Source organism: Sminthopsis crassicaudata, chromosome 2 (genome assembly GCF_048593235.1).
Source record: "Sminthopsis crassicaudata isolate SCR6 chromosome 2, ASM4859323v1, whole genome shotgun sequence".
Lineage (NCBI taxonomy): Eukaryota > Metazoa > Chordata > Mammalia > Dasyuromorphia > Dasyuridae > Sminthopsis > Sminthopsis crassicaudata.
The window spans coordinates 654964024-654982795 of record NC_133618.1 but is presented as its reverse complement, the minus strand read 5'-3'; the positions used below and the strand labels follow the sequence as shown (position 1 = coordinate 654982795).

The following is an 18772-nucleotide window of genomic DNA, read 5'->3' as shown; positions in this document are numbered from 1 at the left end:
GCCAGTATTTTTCATAAAATCATAGTAGGTATTAACACCCTTTCATGTGTATTAACACTGAGGTGTGTTCTATGTGCCCTCCTTCTCTATAGAGAGCAATTTTCTCCCATCGAATCAGAATCTTTCCTAGGAGAACAGACTACACAGATCAGAATATCCTGAGGTTCAGGTCTCTGTTCCCTTCTAAGAAGAACCAAACAACCACCAAGGTCTGCCCCTAAATCCCAAGGATGTACCTGACTCTATATACTAAATTCAATCTAGATCGCACTATCAGAAACTTATTTTATACTTGGCTTATTTCCGAAAAGGTCCCATTCTTTTTCCTTTGTGACTTTATAGATCTTTTATCAACCTTTTAAAAAAAATCATAGGATATGCTTTTTTCCCACATCTTTTGTCCTGTTCTCAATATATGGCATCCCAGTTGCTCATTATATTCCACCTATGTGGAAATCACTGATATCCGTTATCAGCTGCACTGTCACCATTGCCATATTTTCTTCCAGAAAGAAAAGTGATTGACTCTTAAATGTTCTTATCCCATTTACTTTCAGGAAGATGACTTTATTGCTTATTTAACAATATCTTTTAACAAAGATATAATTTGGGGTATACTCACTCACTTCTTACAAAAGATAAGCAGGCCCTTTGGGTTAATTCCTTTCATTGCAATTCTATTCAGAGTTCCAGTTTCAGAAGTCCCTCCCTGCTCTTTCCTATTTTCTCCTAAATTTGTAGGTCCAAGTCTAAGATATATTAAGACTTATTTTCAGTCTTAGATGGTAATTCTCAGGTCAGCAGCTAAAAGTTTTAATCCCAAATCTTGTGCTTCATTGCATAAAGCTTTCTGAGTCCCTGATAGGAGACACCTTTATCTAGATAGGACCAAACCTCCCTCGAAATCCTTTAGATTTTGCTCATTTCTTCTAACCTTTAGAATTCCTTCATATTACAGTTTATACCCAGCCTATCTCAGAACTTTTAGTAGAATAGCATCTGCCATGACAATTGCTGTGGCCCTGCAGAGTGGAAAAAAGAAAATTTAAAATTTGAATTGTGCCTCAGTATCAATCCTGTCATTCAAGCAACTCATCTAGTAAAATTATGATAATTCACATTTATATAGTAGGTAGGTAGTGTACTGTCTCTAGTTCATAAATGAAGCAGAGAATTTCTAAGAAAAAGTTTTTATTTTTAATGTTTTATTTTCCCAATTACAATACAATTTTTAACATTCATTTTTAACATTTTTGAATTTCAAGTTTCCTCCCTCACTCCCTCATAGAGAAGGCAAGCACTTCAATATACATGTGCAGAGATGGAAAGCATCCATATTAGCCATTTTGCAAAACAAACAACAAAAATAGATCCAAAGAAAAAAATTTATTTTTTACGTGTGCTTTGACTTGCATTCAGACTCCATCAGTTCTTTCTCTGGAGTGGATAACATTTTTCATCATGAATTCTTTGGCATGGATTTGGATCATTTTATTGCTGAGAATAGCTAAGGCTTCCCAGGTGATCATCTTATATTACTGTTGTGCACTATTCTTCTGATTTTGCTCACTTCACTTTGCATCATGTTCTTGTCTCATGGAGATATTAGGGTACTAAAAAGCAGAAGTTGGAATGTAAATTTACCCTATTTTAGAGAGGTTAAGTGAGATATAGCTTAGGACTGGAATTCAGATTTATGAGCTCCTAATTTTAATTTTTGTGCTTTTTTCATGAATCTTCATGACCCCATTTGGGGTTTTCTTGGTAAGGATACTAGCGTGGTTTGCGATCTCTTTCTCCAGCTCATTTTACAGATGAGGAAACTGAGGCAATCAGGGTGAAGAGACTTACCCAGGGTCACAGGGTCAATAAGTTTCTGAGACAGGATTCCTGACTTCAAGCCACTATACCACCTAGCTGCTCCTGAAACTAATTTTAACCCTAATTTTAATGCTACTTTAACATATTTTTAAAAGAAGTGGGTATGGCAAAATAGGAAAAGTAAATAGAGATTTAAATTCTAGTCTTTTTTATGTCACCACTTTAGCTATCTGACTTTGTGCAAACTATTATTCTTTGAGCCTCAGTTCCCTCAATTGTAAAGAGAGAAAATTAGACTGCATTCACTTAAAGATCCATTGCAGGTCAAATATTATATGACTCTGTGCATGGGATAGGAAAAGATCTCTCCAAAAAAAGAAAGAAAGAAAAAGAACTGACAGATGGTCCCTGTTCTTGCTTTTGTTCTACTCTGACCCTTTCAAAATCGTCTGTTCTTTGTAAACATAGAGAGCTTGAGTGAGTCTGGGTGGTTGTGTCAGACCTATCAGATGAGCATTAGGAAGACAGATTGTAAATTCTGGTAATGGCCATTTCCCACACATGTCAGCCTGCTCAGGTAGCCACTTCCCAAAGACAGCATTGACAAATGTTGGGGTCAGCTGAGATCAGTCCTGGGTGGCCCAGTGTGGGATGGTGCAAGGACAGTACTGTGAGCAGTTATGAAGAGAGAATTAGGAACAACCCAGAGGAGGCGAAGTGTTAACGTGACACTTGTAACACACCCCAAATGCCAGAAGCCCAACTTTTTGGGTGCTATAAAATTTGTGTTGTAAAAAACCATAAAGCCATAGGAAAATGTGTCTTTCTTCCAAGACAGGACCCAAAGTTTGGATCGTAGCACAGATTCTATGTGTTTTCCATCCATTCCCACCATCCCATTATAGACTGATGTATCTTTCACTCCAGTACTACATGCTCATGTGCAACCAATTCCACTGTAAAAACCTTTTCCTTTTCCTCTTGCTGTGAAACAAAGTATCAGACCCTACAGGGTAGCAGCTTAGGGAGTATAGGTTTTATACAATCCCCTAATATGTTCCAATAGTACTCCCTGGGAAGCTCAAAACTATTCTCAAGAAAAACTGGCTTGCATCCATGTTTTCCCTTCTTCATGCCAAAGAACTTTAAGGAACTATTGTGTATTATGTGTGGGGGGGGAGGGGTCTTTAAAAATATTTTTCTCCAGCACAAAATATTTTGGGGCAACTTTGTATGTCGAGGTTTTCAAGCCTTAGATTTCTTTCTCTTCCAAGTTCTCTTCTTCATTAGACTGAGCGTTCCGCCTTTGGAGGAGCAGCTGTTTGTCCAGTTCCCGGAGCTGTTTGAGAAACCCACGATTGGGCAGAACGCAGCGATTCTTGGAGACTTGTTCAATGGCATCCACCACTGTCATGTTCCTGTAAATCATCAGGTACGCCAAGACCAGGGTAGCTGAGCGACTTCGGCCCATAGCACAGTGAACCAGAATCTTATCTGCAGAGAGAGGAAAGAGCCATGTGTATTTGCAAACGAGAAAAAGAGCCATGCAAAGAATCCCTTTCTCTCACTTCCTTAACAGGTTTTTCCAAACTACTGGGCTAGAAAACCTTGTCAATCAGTCAACAACTATTAAGCACTGTTCTAGATGCTCGGGCTACAGAAACAAAATGCCTGCCCTCAAGAGGCATTTATTCAATTGAAAGCCCTAGCAAGATTATCTTTCACAGAATCTCTCCCTGTTTCTGATTTTTATGTGTGAAAAAATATATATATATAAAATATATTAAAAATCTGCAAGAGATGAATAAGGATAACCTTGAGGGCCACCAGAAGGACCCCATACAGGTGGTGGTGCATTGAGTTCAAGAGGGAGAGCATCCTGGCATGGAGAACTTGTCACAAGTGTCGATCTCAAGAGAGAGACAAGATAATATCATGGGAAGAGTCTTCTCTCAGAAGCTAGGAAATCACAAATCAGTCAGTCAACTTTTAAAAATGTCTTTACCATGGGCTAAGCACTGTGCTAAATGCAGCACATGGAAAAAACACTGTTCCAAGGTCAGGAGACTTGGATTCAAATCCCACTTCTGTTGCTTACTTTGAAATGTTGGGAACGTCACTTCCCTAGCCTCAGTTTTTTTCATTTGCAAAATGAGGGGGGGTGGACATGATGAGTTGTGAGGTTCTCCTGCAGCTTCAGACCTATCCAGTGGTGTGCTGGAACCATCCTGACCGGCTAGTGAAAGGAGATTGCTACATTTTCATTGTGAGCATCTACACTTCAGAAATAAATCAGCCAACACTAGTAAAAATCAGAGCGTGATTGTTTTGTCAATGGCCTAGACTTAAGAAAGCAATGTAGAACAAAAGCAGTTAATAATGCAGATTAGATTTAAAAGTGTATTATACATACTTTTTCTGGAGGACTAGTTATTAAACATTTACCAGAACACCTCTACCCTGTGGTCCTACGTTAGGAATGGTGGGTTACTAGCTTCATTGTTACACGTATAAGACTTCACTCTATAAATACTTCTGTATATATTATATGTGTATTATCTATGCATTTATCTATGGCTATGTGGACATATCTATATAGATATAAGTGCAAAGTGTGTGTACTTAGCATCCGTAGAGCAGATTACCTTTCTAGCAGATTACTCTTCCAAGTGCCTTACATTAGTCCCTCAAGCTAACCAGCTTCTGCCAAAATAAAATATATCCAAGGGGTCAGTTCCTTATTCCATTACCAACTCAGTCAAATCTGTTTTCTGCTTTTAATCCGGGCATTTCTTTGCTCAGACAGGAGACAAGATTATTCTCAGCCAGTAACTCCTTGATTCACGGGACTCAATATGGACCCTAGAGCTGAATAACTGACAAACCCATCTCCAAGGATGAATTGCTTCAGTTTCCCTCTTAATCCCCCAGATTGTTCTAGGGGCCCCTGATAACTGAAGTGCCTCTTCCTCTCATGGAAAAAAAGGGTAATTCTTTTTGTCATGACCCAATATTTGAAACAGATGAAAACTGCAGTTCATTTAGCCCTCCATAGAGCTCTTCGCATAGGAAGGAGTGGCGGGGGGATCCGCAAGGGGAGAAAGGAAAAAGAAAAACTTAAACATTAGACCCTGCAGCTGAACTTTGTTTTGAAGAGAAGGGTATTAATACTGTCTTCTGCTATTTGCCGTGTTGATCTCCTGGGAACAAAGGGCCTGTCTTTTCAGAGGCAGTTGGGGATTTGGCCAAAGGTCCAAGGGCTTTTTTGGATTAGGCCTGGGGAACATCTTTTTTACTCCCCTCCCCATTTTATTGGCCACAGAAACAATCAGAGGTAACATGATATAGTAGAAAAGCCTTGAACTGAAAAGGTCAAGAGACCTGGATTTCAGTGCCAGTCATGAATTCTATGACCTTTCCTGAGCTATTATAAAGATCCAAAGAGATCATGGAGGTAAAGCACTTTATAAGCTGCCAAGCTCTATACAAACATCTCTGATCTCTAAGGTCCCTTCCAAGGATTGCACACTTCACCCAGAATTAGGTTGAGGCAGTTATTTCTCCTTTTTTTCCCCCAAAGGGCACCTGGAAAAGATCAGAATTCTTACAAGATCTTGTAAGATTTAGTTGTCAGATAGATCGTAGGTAAGATTCTAAACCTTTTAGAATTTTAGAATTACCATAATGATATCCAAAATGAAATTTGCTTCAGAACTAAGATGTATGGTGAATTTCTCCATTTTTATAAAATGAAAAGCCTCTCACCTCTTTTTCATTTCTGTATACCACCAATCAAAGTAAAAAGAAACTTGGAAAAGGACCAAATTAGAAGCCAATCCTGAGAGGGTTGCTCCAAGAATCAGTGCTTGGTGATTTAACAATTATCATCAGTGACTTGGATAAAGATATGGATGGCATTCCTATCAGATTTTCAGGTAACATAGAATCAAGATTCAGGATAACCCCCCAAAAAAAATCTTGAAAAGTTATATCATTGGGTTCAAAGACTTATACTTCCAACAGGGGAATGGTGGGGGGGGAGATTTCTGCATTGGTGGCCTGGGTTCTAGCCAAGCCTCTGTACCTCATTCTCTGTATGACCTCAATTAAATACTTCATGTCCTTGTTTGTCCAATTAAAAGTGTCAGACTAAATGAGTTTCCTGATCCCTTGTGGCTCTAATAATTTGTGATTCTCCTAAGTGATTTTTGTTATCTGGGGCACTTGGTCAGTCTATATATATTGAACGTGTGCTGTTAGGATGGGCAGAATCAGCCTTGAACATGTCATTCTGGGCGTTCTGAACCCAGGAGCTACTTGGTCTGAAGCAATGTGACCCAGCCATCGTTGTCAATCAGGGCATTCCGAATCCATGCGCTGCTGGGCTAACGTGACAGGACCTGGACATTCTCTGCATGCTTAGGAGGATTCCAAAAATAAATTAGCATGATCACATGTGCATTCAAAAGGAGTGTGGGCAAGCCAGGCAAATGAGGAACAAGACAGAGGCCCGAAGGAAAATGGGCAGCAGCAAAGCGGATGAAAGTCTAGGAAGGAGAAAAATGTCTTGCCTTTTGGACATATTGTCCATCAACACTTATTACATCAAGAGAATATTAATAAATGGTGAATGATCCCCAGCAAAGGAAGCTGTTTTAGGGCCTCTGAGTTGCTTAACCTGGGGTGGGTGGGCAAGATGCTCTTAGGACCCTGGCCACATCATGAGAGTATATGAGAGTATATTTAGCAGACTGTACCACTGTACTACAGAGAGTGTTAATTTGCAGGCAAAAGAAATCATGCTGACCTTGATCTGGCAACATCCTTATGCCATGCTCTCTGTCTTATAGCAGGCTGATCTAATCACTGACACATCCTGAATCATCTGACTGGCATACATCCTTCCATTCCCCCACTTCCATCCTGTGGATGCCTACAGCCATCTACCCTATGTGCTCTGAAAAGTCAGGGGAATGCAGATGGGGCACCTCTTCTCCCTTGTAATCCTGAGGATGCTGAATAACCACAGCTTTGTCCTGAGGTGCCATAAGATGGGACTGATATGACAATGCTCTTTCTATATGATGTGAGCTTGCTCTCTGTGGGCACACTGGGAGGGTACTGGGTGAGTTGAGTGCAAGTTCTGAATTTCTTTTCTTCCTTTTATGTAAAATGAGGAAATGATACTTAAACTAATCCCTTTCCTGGATGCTTGTGACTAAGAAAGTGGTTTGCAAACCTTAAAACACTACAGCAAGGAATTACTGATATTGTTATGACTTTTCCAAGTGAGAAAATGTGACTCTATTCTCAAGGAAACCTACTCTTGTGACATACTCACCACTTTCCAGGTTCTTAATCTGGCATCCATAAACTTCTTTAAAAAAAAAACAACATTTTTTTAAACTTTTAAGTATAAATAACTAGTTTTCTTTGTAATCCTATGTGTCTATTTGACATATTTAAAAACATCATTCTGAAAAGGGAGAGGAGAGAAAGGGAAGCATTTATGAGGTACTTGGAATGGGCCAGGCACTCAACTAAAGAGTACTTTACAAATATTATTTCATTTAAAAAAAGGATTCTCTCATTTAATCCTCACAACATTCCTGCAAAGTGGGTGCCATTATGATCCCTATTTTACAGTTGAGGAAACTGAGGCAGGAAGAAGTTAGATGATTTACTAAGGATCACAGCCAATAAGTTTCTGAGGATATGATTTGGAACTTCAGTCTTCCTTCAGATGTAGTGCTCTGTCGACTGTAGAAGCCTACAGACTTCACTAAACACTGTCGAAAGGGTCCAGGACACAAACAAAAAAGGCCAAGAAGCCTTCTTCTATTTAAATTCCTCAGCCTCTAGATTTTTGATTCTGCATAGGGATCCAAAGCTCTCACTCATACTTAAAGAAATGATCTGCAGTTATAGATGTTTAGCTCTGTACTAACAATTTCAGATATATTGTGGTATTCTCATTGTGCTACTGAAAATGTGGCAAATTGTGTGTGATTTTACCCACTACTAATGTTGGTACCACTCAGGTGTTCTTTGGGATTGGGGAACCTCACACCCACTTTATATGAAAGCCCTCACTGCTCTAGATCACAGATTTCCCAACATGAAGCCAGCCATGAGGGTTCTCTGGCTGCCTTAGGTGCTAGATCCCATTTTTATATGATGATGAACAGGTTAAGTAACTGAGATTCTCAATGTTGTGACATCTTCACCAAGAGATGTAGCCATGGGGCAGCTGGGTGGCGCAGTGGACAGAGCACCAGCCCTGACTTCAGGAGGACCCCGAGTTCAAATCTGGTCTCAGACACTTAACACTTTCTAGCTGTGTGACCCTGGGCAAGTCACTTAACCCAGCCTCAGGGGGGGAAAAAAAGAGAGAGAGAGAGAGATGTAGCCATTAGGACTCACTGGTGAGGCAAGTGAATAGAATCTGAGCTCTGCTTATAATTATTAGACTTATACTGATAAACCCAACATGCTCAGAGGCCTTTGCATGGATTGACAGCTATGGTAAAGCCCCATTTGTGATCTTCTTCCAAGCCTAATTTAGAAGGAATGTTGGAATCACTAGTTCTCACTATGTGCACCAAATATCATCCTATAATTCACTCTTCTTCTCAATCAGCTGCCTTGGAAAAAGCCAAGTGTGCTCAGGACCACCTTTCATTCTCTTCTGAACTTCTAATCTCATCATCCAACTGAAACTGCTTTCTCCAAAGTGACCAGGGATCTCTTAACTACAAAATCTGGTGGCTTTTTCTTAGTCCTCATCTCTCCTCTCAGTAACATTTGGCACCAATGAACACGCTCTCCCATCCTGAATACTTATTTTCTTTTCTCTAGATGTTCATGAGAATATTCTGCATTGTCCTCCTGCCTGCCCTATCGCCCCTTCTTAGTCTCCTTTGCTGGGTCTTCATCCATGTCATGCCCACCAATTGTGGATGTCCCCAAAGATTGATCCTAGAACCTCTTTTCTCCCTGCATTTTCTCACTTGGCAAACTCACTAGCTTCCATGAGTTCAATTATCGTCTCTATGTAGAGGATGCTCATATCTATTTATCCATCCCTCCCGTCTCCCCTGAGCTTCAGTTCCATGTCACTGACAGTTGGCACTGACATTTCTAAGTGGTTATTCTATAAATTCAGTATGTCCAAAAGAGACCATGTCTTTGCCCCCCAATTTTACTCCTTCTAAATTTCACAAAAGTTTGCAATCTTGATGTCATCTTTCACCACTTATCCTTACTGATTATATTACTTATCTAACCATTTGCTAAATCTTGGTGAGGGGAGAGAATTTTATAGATAATTATATCTTTGTTCAATTTGTAAGGATATGAGTCATCCCCAATTGATAAATGGTCAAAAGTTATGGAAGGTAGTTTTTTAGAAGAAAAAAAAATCAAAGCTATTTAATCATATGAAAAAATGCTCTAAATAAAGTATTGATTAGAGAAATACAAATTAAAACAACTTGTAATGTCATCTCACATCTATCAGATTGGCTAAAATGATAGAAGAGGGAAATGAAAAATTTTGGAGAGCATGTGGAAAAATTGGGAGAATTATGAATGATCCAACCATTTTGGAGAGCAATCTTGAATTATGCCCAGAGTGAAATAAGCCTAACCAAGACAATACTGTATACAGTAAGAGCAATAATATTCAAAGACTAACTGAATAACTAAACTATTCTAAGATGAATATTCATATAAATTATAAAGGACCTAGGAAGGAAGAAGCTATCCACCTCTGAACAAAGAATTGATATGTGGAAGTATTTTACAGTTTCTCATATATAGCTTTGTCAAATATTGGCCTTCTCTAGTGCAGTTTTGGGATGGGACAGAAGGAGGGAGATAGTCCAGAACACAAAATCTAACAAATAGATGAATTTAAAATAAAAAATATATATCCTCTTCTCTCCACTCACACAATTTAGGCCTTCATCACCTCCTGCCTAGACAATTGCAATTCTTTTCCCTCCAAACACAGCTCCACACAGCTGCCAAAATGATTTTCCTAAAACATAAATCTGACCCTATCACCCTTCTCCTGCACTCAATAAACTCCAGTGCCTCACTATTCCTTCTGGGATCATATATAAGCTCCTCTATTTAAAGATCTTGACAGTCTAGCTCCCTCTCATCTTTCCAGTCTTTTAATAGATCACTTACCTCCACAACCCCCATAGTCCAATCATACTGGCCCACTCATGTCAGATATAATGCTTCACCTCCCACCTCCTCTGCTTTTCCCATCCCCTCTGCCAAGAATGTTCTTCCTGATCTCTTCCTCTTAGAATCTCTGGCTTCCTTTAAGACAATTCAAGCACCATCTCCCACAGGAGGTCCTTTCTGGTCCCCTTTGACCCCCACTACCTCTAATTATTAGTGCTTTTCCTTCTTATGCCATTTTCCAATCTTTCTGTGTGAATCATGTATGTACTAATTCATGTACTTTTTGTGTTCCACCATTAGAATGTAAAATCTCTCAAAGCAAGGGTGAATTTTATTTTTCTTTATGCCCTCAGTGCCTAGCGCATCTCCTAGCACATAGTAAATACTCAGTCAATGCTTTCTGATTTGGGAACTTGAGCATTAGCAGTCCAAAACAAAACCTTGAAGAAAAAAGAAAAGGCATTCCATCCAGGATGTCTTAGAAGAAGGCAAGGGGGCTGACTGCTTTCCACAATTTGAATTGGTTGGGTATAGAAAAGGTGGCTGGCACTTAGGAAGATCCCTTAGGTACAAAAGGGTTTTGAAAGTCAGCAGAAAAACTTGAAGTTTCTCCACTTAAGCCACCTTTCGTTTTCCCCACACCAGAACTAACGGCCTGCCAGTTGCCTTGGGTCCAGATTTTGTTGATTAAACAACTGCTCTTAAAACTCTGGAGAGATGCCCTGCTGCTAGGAGGTCAGCGAATAACAAATTTCAGTCATCAGACTGGGAACTTAAAGAGACATTAATGTTTCCAGCTATTTTCTGTCAGTGCTCATGAGCCCCTGCTGTCTTGGAGATGGCTGAGGCAGAACCTTATGTTCCGAGTTAAATCTGCTATTTATCAGCGCCGGATAAACAGCATCTCATCCTCCACCCCCCAGCTCCCCCCCAGCGGCTGCCATATTTGCAGCTTCGCCACCCAGCCATTGACCCGCTCAGTCATCCCTGGCTTACAGACACCTTCCCCTGCGTTTTGGCTGCCTCGGCCTGTGCAATTCCCCACCATGGCACCCACTGCACTTTGAGAGCTGATGGCCCCTGGCCTTTCTCCTTACTCCTGTCACTTTGGAGCGCCATGTCAATAAACTCCGCAGCTGAGTAGAAGAATTCACTGAGGTTGAAGGTGGGGAGGTCGTCAGCCTCCACGCCGTGGTACTTGATAGCCATGTCTCTGTAGTATTCCGGGCCCGTGTCTACGTTCCATCGGCCATGGGCAGCGTTCAGGATGTGGGTAAAGCCAGATTTCTCTAAGCTGTACCGGTCTAGTGCTGTGGCTCTGTTAAGACAACAGTAAAAGATGATGTGAATTACTCTCTGCAGCTCCAAGGAGCAACTCCTCAGGCCCCAATAACTGAAGAATCAGACCCAGAGCATAGTTCCGTGGTTTCCACAGACTCAGCATTTAGGTCTATCCTGGAAAGAGATTTCCAGGAAATCAATGTCACCCAGTCTCCTCGAAATTAAGCACCGTATTTGGCACAAAACATATAGTTTTTGTTTGTTTGTTTGTTTGTTTTTTTCCTGAGGCATTTGGGGTTAAGTGACTTGCCCAGGGTCACAAAGATAGGAAGTGTTAAGTGTCTGAGATCAGATTTGAGTTCAGGGCTGGTGCTCTATCCACTGGGCCATCTAACTGCCCCACATTATATGCAGTTCTTAATAAATCCTTGTTGACTGATCCTACAGATGGGCACCTCTATTAAGAAGCTTTTCCTTACATCAAGTACAAGTTTGCCAGTTACAACTTTCATCTGCTGTTCTTCGCTCCCCCTTCTAGGGCTACACAGAACACACCTTCAAGTAGTGCCCCCATCTAAGTCTTCTCTAGAAAACATCCCCATTTCTTTCAAATGGTCCTCATTTGAAGACTCCAGTCTTTCAAGATCCTGGTTGCTTTCTCTCATCAATGTTTTATTTTATTTTATTTTTTTAACTTTGGTGTTCATGTACTGAATGGTGTTTCCATTCAAAGTATTTTTAATCTAGGTATCCTTGGAAAATTCCTGTAATTACAAGTTTCTTGAGTACAACAATTTCCTCCAAAACACCAAATATTTGATGTGAATAACAAATTAGCCAATCCAGTGAAACAGCTCTTTCTTAACTCTAGAGTAGGAAGCAACTTCATGTAGATTGCAAGACCAGCCTATTCAATGGATGTCTTGGGGGCCAGTAATGGACAAGGGCTGCTGCATAGATTCTTTTCTATGCTAGTGGGACCCATCTCCCCTCTCTGGGGTCCCTTTTCATCCCAGCTGCCTGATCCCTGACTTTCTTCTCCCCCTTCCATCAGAGTGGGTTCCAGGGAGTAGCATGTTTCACATGAGAAGGAACACAATAGCGTTCACTGAGCATTTAAAGATATTTGCAAACAGATGATTAAAACGGTGGCCCAAGGAAAGGATGGGCCCTGCCAGATTTCCTCTGGCCTGATCTTGGCTCCATTGCAGGGTCCATGGAGCTCCTCTTCTGCTTTTAATTTTTCTTCTTAGGAAACCTGGTTTTCATTGTTTAGATTTGTCCCTAAGTGTATATGCAACAAACAATAAAATAATTTTGTTTTCAGGTCATAGATCTGCGCTTAATTAAAACCCCTGCTAATATCATGCAATTCACTGAGCAAGCAATGGGCTGCTTTGTAGTAGAACTCTGGAAAAATGGGACTAAGCTGTCCATGAAAAGAAAGATCCTATAAATCATAAAATCTTAAAGCAGGCTTCAGCAATTGCATTTCAATCTTATAAATAGCAGTTTGGTGAATGTCAAAGGGTCGTGTCAAAGACTGGGTCACATATATGATGAATGTCGTGTTGGATGTAGTCACATTTGGGTCATGAATGGAACAAGTATGTACCAAGTGCCTACTACGTTCAAGGCACTGGGGGTGCCAGAGCCTGGGGGAGATACAGAGGCTGAGATGGAAGGACCCTGCTCTGCAGGAGTGTTCAGGCTAACAGAGAAAGGACACTCACAGCAACAGCAGGTAAAAAGGAGAGGGAGACCAGTGCAAACGGAAAGGCTGGACACACGCTATCACGCTAGCGAGGAAGGAGAAACTACGCTCCTCTGGGAGGGTCATCCCTGAAGGGATGGGAATCTGTGTGAGGTCTTAAAAAGAGGGATTTCACAGGAAGAAAGACAAATAAATTCAGAGTCAGAAGAACTGGATTCAAATGAGCTACTTATTACAGGAGTGAGGGTGAGCATCTGGAGGAAGAAAAACCTGACTTCAAATCTGATTTCAGATATTTACTGTGTGACTCTGGGCAAGTCATATAACCATACCTGCCTCCGTTTCCTCATCCGTAAAATGAAGGGGTTGAACTAAATGACTCCGAAGGTCCTTTCATTTCTATGTATGATTCTGTGAGCTCAACTGATAAATGTGGGATTAGGAGACTTAGACTGGCTTCAAGGGGAGTCCTCTATGCTCTTCCAGTGACCTAAATTAATTAAATTTGGGTCCTGTTCTGTTCTGTTTTCCAATTCAATGGACTCACCACTTGCTAGTTTAGAAATGCCTGCATTGAATCAAACAGTTCCTCCTCTTCTCCAAATTCCCAGCACCTATAGCTTTGCTTTATCTCAATCACCCAATCACTGTTTTGTGTAACTGAGCTGCTGCCATGATTTTGGACTCGCAAATTCCCTCTCCTTCTGCCCTACTCCTTCCAGATTTATTCTTTTCTCCACAAACTATAGCCGCTCCATTATTCTGGTCTCTCAGTTGCTCACTCATGCTGTGGTCTAATATTCCTCTCTTTGGAATCCCAGTAATCAATCAGTTCAATGTTATCTTTGACCCCTTTGGTTCGCACCCTCTTGCTCTTCCTGCTCTGACAACCCTCAATACTAGATAGAGCCTTAGCAATGAAAGGCAATGAGACATTTGTCCCAGGGTGCCAAAATATATTGTTTTCTTCTGGTTTTCCTCTCCTCTGACTACTCTTTCCCAATTTCCTTTGCTGTGGATCATCATGCATCTCCTGACCCCTTTGTTATGAGTGACCTCCAGATCTCTGTCCTGGGTCTCTTTCTTTCTATATTGAAATGTATTAGCTCCTGTGGACCCGTGTATCACCTCTATACAGATAGCCCAAATTAATTGGATCAGATCTACTCTTTCTTCTAAAATTGAGCACTGCATCTTCAACTGCCTGCTGATCATCTCCACTTGGTCATCCCATAGACATTTCCCACTCAACATGTCCAAGACAGTAATTATTATCTTCTCCCCGGGCTTTCTTTTTCTCCAAGTTTCTTCATTTTGTTGAGGACATCAATGTATCCTCAGAATCATAACCCAAGTCATTCTTCCTTCTCTCTAATCCCTTATTATGGCCAATCACTTGCCAATTATTATTGATTTTACTTTAATCTCAAATCCGTCCACTCCTCTCCAGTTACATAGGGGCTATTATATATTCAGTATATCAACTTAGCCAGTAGTTTTTTTTCTTTTTGTTTTTGTCCTTTCATTCCTTCCTCCCTCACTCTCTTTCTTCCTCCCTCCCTTCTTCTCTTCCTTCTTTCCTCCTTTTCCTTCCTTTCCTTTCTTCTTTTCTTCCTTTCCTTCCCAAACCAATTGGGATTAAGTAACTTGCCTAGGATCTCATAGCTAGTAAGTGTCAAGTGCCTGAGGCTGGATATCAACTTAGGTTCTCCCAACTCCAAAGCCAGCACTATATCCACTGCACCACTGCATTCGTTTTCAAATATAATCTTGTCCCCTCCCCTACTCAACATGCCTTCCCTTTTACCAAAGATTGCAAAGAAAAAGGGGAAAAAAAAAAAGAAGAAGAAGAATAGATGCTTGTAGGATTGGGTTACAAAGCTAACCACTAAGAATACAAAGTCAAAACAAAAAAATGACCCTGACCTTAAGGAATTTAAATTACACATAATTTAAATTAAGACATATTTATAGGTTAAGTACATATGTGATCATTTGAGAAAGGTGGTGATACTATCAACAAGGGGGATTGGGAAAGGTTCCCCATAAAAAGTGGCACGCTAAGCTGATCATTGAAGGAAATTAGTTCTAGGAGAAAGAGCTGAGAATCAGGTGGGTTTCAGGCATGGGAGGCAGAGAGCCCTAAAAAGGCAAAGAGATTGGAAGCAGAATGCTGGGTTTGGGGAACAACAAGGGAGTCAGTTTGACTGAAATGTTGATTCTATAAAGGGGAGAAATCTATAGTAAGTCTGGAATAGGTAAGTTATAGTTTAGAAAGAGCTTCAAGTGCTGTTTGTGTTTTGTCCCGGAGATGATAAGTCTCGGGTTTTTGAGCAGAAAAATGACCCATCCAAACAGGAATGCTTCGGCAGCTACGTGGAGAGCAAAGGCCTAGAAAGCCTAGAGCCCAGTGATAAAGCCATTTTAATTCCAGATGGCAGATGGTGAAGGCCCAAATGAGGTGGTGATTGTGTAATGGAGAGGAGGCAGGCAGAGAGAATGGGCAGATGACAAAATGTGGAAAGCAGGGGTGTGATAAAGTACTATGGTGCTATCAGAAAGGAGGAAACAGATTATTTCAAAGAGGCGTGAATGAACTAATTCAGCATCAAGTAAGCAGGAGCAGAATAATTTATTACACCAATGCTACAAAAATGAATAATTTTAAGGACTTTTAATAAGGTGATAAAGAATGAACTAAGCAGAACCTGGGAAACAATTACCAAATAACAATAGCATTGAAAAAACAAACATTTGAAAACTATAAAAATGATGATTAATACAATGACCATTCATGATTAGAAAACTACTGATGAAACATAATATTCATGACAGAGAAGGATGAATTTAGGGTGTAGAAGGAGACATATTTTTATATATAACCAATGAGGGAATTTGTTTTGCTTGACTGTGCATTTTTCATACAAGAGATTTGATTTTCTTTTTTCCCTCCAGTGGAATGGGGAATAAGGGAAAGATAAACTATTTTTTTTCAATTAGAGAGGTGGGGAGAGAGTGCTACAAATATGAAATGTTTCATGTGCTTTTAGATGAGGTCGCTGTACTATTAGTTTTACTTCACTGTTTTACTGTATGACAGGAGACCTCTCATGAAATGCATGTTTATTATTTAAAAACAAAACATATCAATAAAACTTTTTAAAAAATATTCAGGAGATAAGTGAAGATGAGAGAGAGAAAAGAGTCAATGATGATTTTGAGGATTTGAACCTAGGTTTAGGATGAGAGTTCCCTCCAGAAAAGAAGTTTGGATGAGGAGTAAGTTTCAGCTGGGAGATAGTTAGTAAACGCCATTTTGGAAATGTTGAGTTTAGGATGTCTATAGGATATCTAGCTGGAGATTTCTGGCAAACATTTGACATTGTATGATAGGAAAGATACCAGGACTAAATATGTAGTCTGGAAGTCATTGATGTAGACATTAGCATTGATTCCATGAGCGAGGAGATCACTAAGAGAAAGAGTGTAAGGAAAACAGAGGGTCAAGGACAGAACCTTGTAAGACCTGCAAATTTAGGAAACAGGACATGGATAATGATTCAACAAAGGGATTGAGTTTCCTCTCCTCACACAAAGTAGGTATTGGACAAATATTTGTTGAATTGAGTTGAATTCTCGAAGTACTGAGGTTCATATTTATTTACACAAAGAAAAAGTTGAGACACAAAAGATCACCTGATTCTAAAAATTCTCAGTAGACCTCTTGCCTCATCCCTAGCTAAAAGGTATCCTGTCTTCAAATATCCAAATCCTAGCATCAACTCAGGCTTTGTTTGGAGACCTGTAATGACAGAGAAACTGCCACGAAAGCCCATTATACTTTGGAATAATTTGTCAGGACGTTTTCTTTTCTGTAACTTAATCTTGTCTTCTGCTCCCTCCAAGCATTGCTCCTACTTAGTTCCTCTTGGACAAAGAAGAACAGTTCTAATCTCTTTCCCACAATATTAAAGTCTTCTCTTTTCTAGGGTAATTATTCCCTCCATCTCAATTCCTTTAACCAAAGTTAATATAGCTTTATCACCAATCTCTCCTCAATACTGATCTCTTTTCTCTCCATGCACCCCTTCTTAATATCTTTCCTTCCTAAAATGTGATGGCAAAACCAAAACAGAATATTCCGGCTATTATCTGACCAGAGAAGATGATGATGAGATTATCACTTTCTTTGTCCAGAGCACTCTTGATGTAGCTTAGTTCATGCCATGTTACACTACTACCGACTAATATTGAGCTTTTGGTCCGCAGGAAGATCTTTTTCTTTTTCTTTTCTTTTTAAATTGACCCTTTTTGTAGTGTCAAGAAACTGGAAACTGAATAGATGCCCATTATTTGGAGAATGGCTGAATAAGCTATGGTATATAAATGTTATGGAATATTATTTTTATAAGAAATAATCAGCAGGATGATTTCAGAAAGGCCTGGAGAGGTTTATATGAACTGATGCTAAGTAAGCAGAACCAGGAGAACATTATACACAGCAACAAGACTATGTAATGATCAATTGTCATGCATTTGACTCTTCAACGATAAGGTAATTCAAGCCAGTTCCAATAGATTTGTGATGGAGACAGCCTCTACTGTCTATCTCTATCCAGAGAAAGGACTGTGGGGACTGAATATGTATCATAGTATTTTCACCTATTTTGTTGTTATTGTTTTTCTTTCTCATTTTTTTCTTTTGGATCTGATTTTTCTTTTACACCATGATCTGATTTTTCTTGTACACCATGATAAATTTGGAAACATATATTGGAGAACTGCACATGTTTAACATATATTGAATTTCTTGCTGTCTTAGGGGAGGGGAGAGGAAGGAAGGGAGGGAGAAAAATTTGGAACACAAGGTTTTGTAAGAGTGGATGTTGAAAACCATCTTTGCATGTATTTTGAAAATAAAAAGCTATTATAAAAAAAAACAAAAAATGTATTTTAATCTGTACTTTGAATCTTTCATCTCTCTGTCAGGAAGTGAGTAGAATGCTTTCTTGTGGATCCTCTAGAATTGCGGTTAGTCTTTCAACTCTTTTTTCACATGAACTAAACAACTTGGACTTATGAAACTGTTTTTAAAATCCACATATGGAACTTTAAATTTATCTTCACTCAATTTCATCTTATTTTCTTCTAGGAAAGCTTTCTTCCAATGCCCACTGGTATAGACTAGAAAAGAGCTACTATATGTGAGTAGAACATTATTCTCGCAATTCATTCACTTTTTTTTCCCTTTTATAGTATAAAACATTATATTTTTCCAATTACATGTAAAAACAATCTTTAATAACATTCATTCTTATTTTGAGTCCCAAATTTTCTCTCTCCTTTCACTCCTTCCCTAAAAACAATTGTGATAACAATCATATAAAACAGATTTCCATATTCCATAAGACATTTCCATAAAGAATAGACAAAAAGGAATAAAAATCATGAAAAAAGACAAAGGAAGTAAAAATAGTATGCTTCAATCTGCATTCAGACCCCATCAGTTTTTTCTCTGAAAGCATTGTCCCTCATCAGACCTTTGGAAATGTCTCGGATCAATGTATTGCTGAGAAGAACTAAGTCTATCACTGCTGATCTTTGCACAATCTTGCTATTACTACGTACAATGTTCTCCTAGTTCAACATCAGTTCATTTAAGTCTTTCCAAGTTTTTCTGCTTATCATTTCTTATAGCACAAACGTATTCCTTTACATTCATAGCCATTCCCCAATTGATGTATATCTCCTGAATTT

The 18772-nt window shown here is 39.6% G+C and overlaps 1 protein-coding gene across 1 annotated transcript in view; it reads right to left on the bottom strand.

The window, feature by feature from the left end:
* Positions 1-1374: 1374 nt before the first annotated feature.
* Positions 1375-18772, bottom strand: part of DUSP29 (dual specificity phosphatase 29) — a 45542-nt gene continuing 28144 nt past the window's right edge. The window contains exons 4-5 of the mRNA XM_074296764.1: positions 11118-11338; positions 1375-3315 (exon numbers count right to left, since the gene is read on the bottom strand). Coding sequence (XP_074152865.1) covers positions 3074-3315; positions 11118-11338 — 463 coding nt within the window. The 3' untranslated portion in view covers positions 1375-3073. The remainder of the gene's footprint in view (positions 3316-11117; positions 11339-18772) is intronic.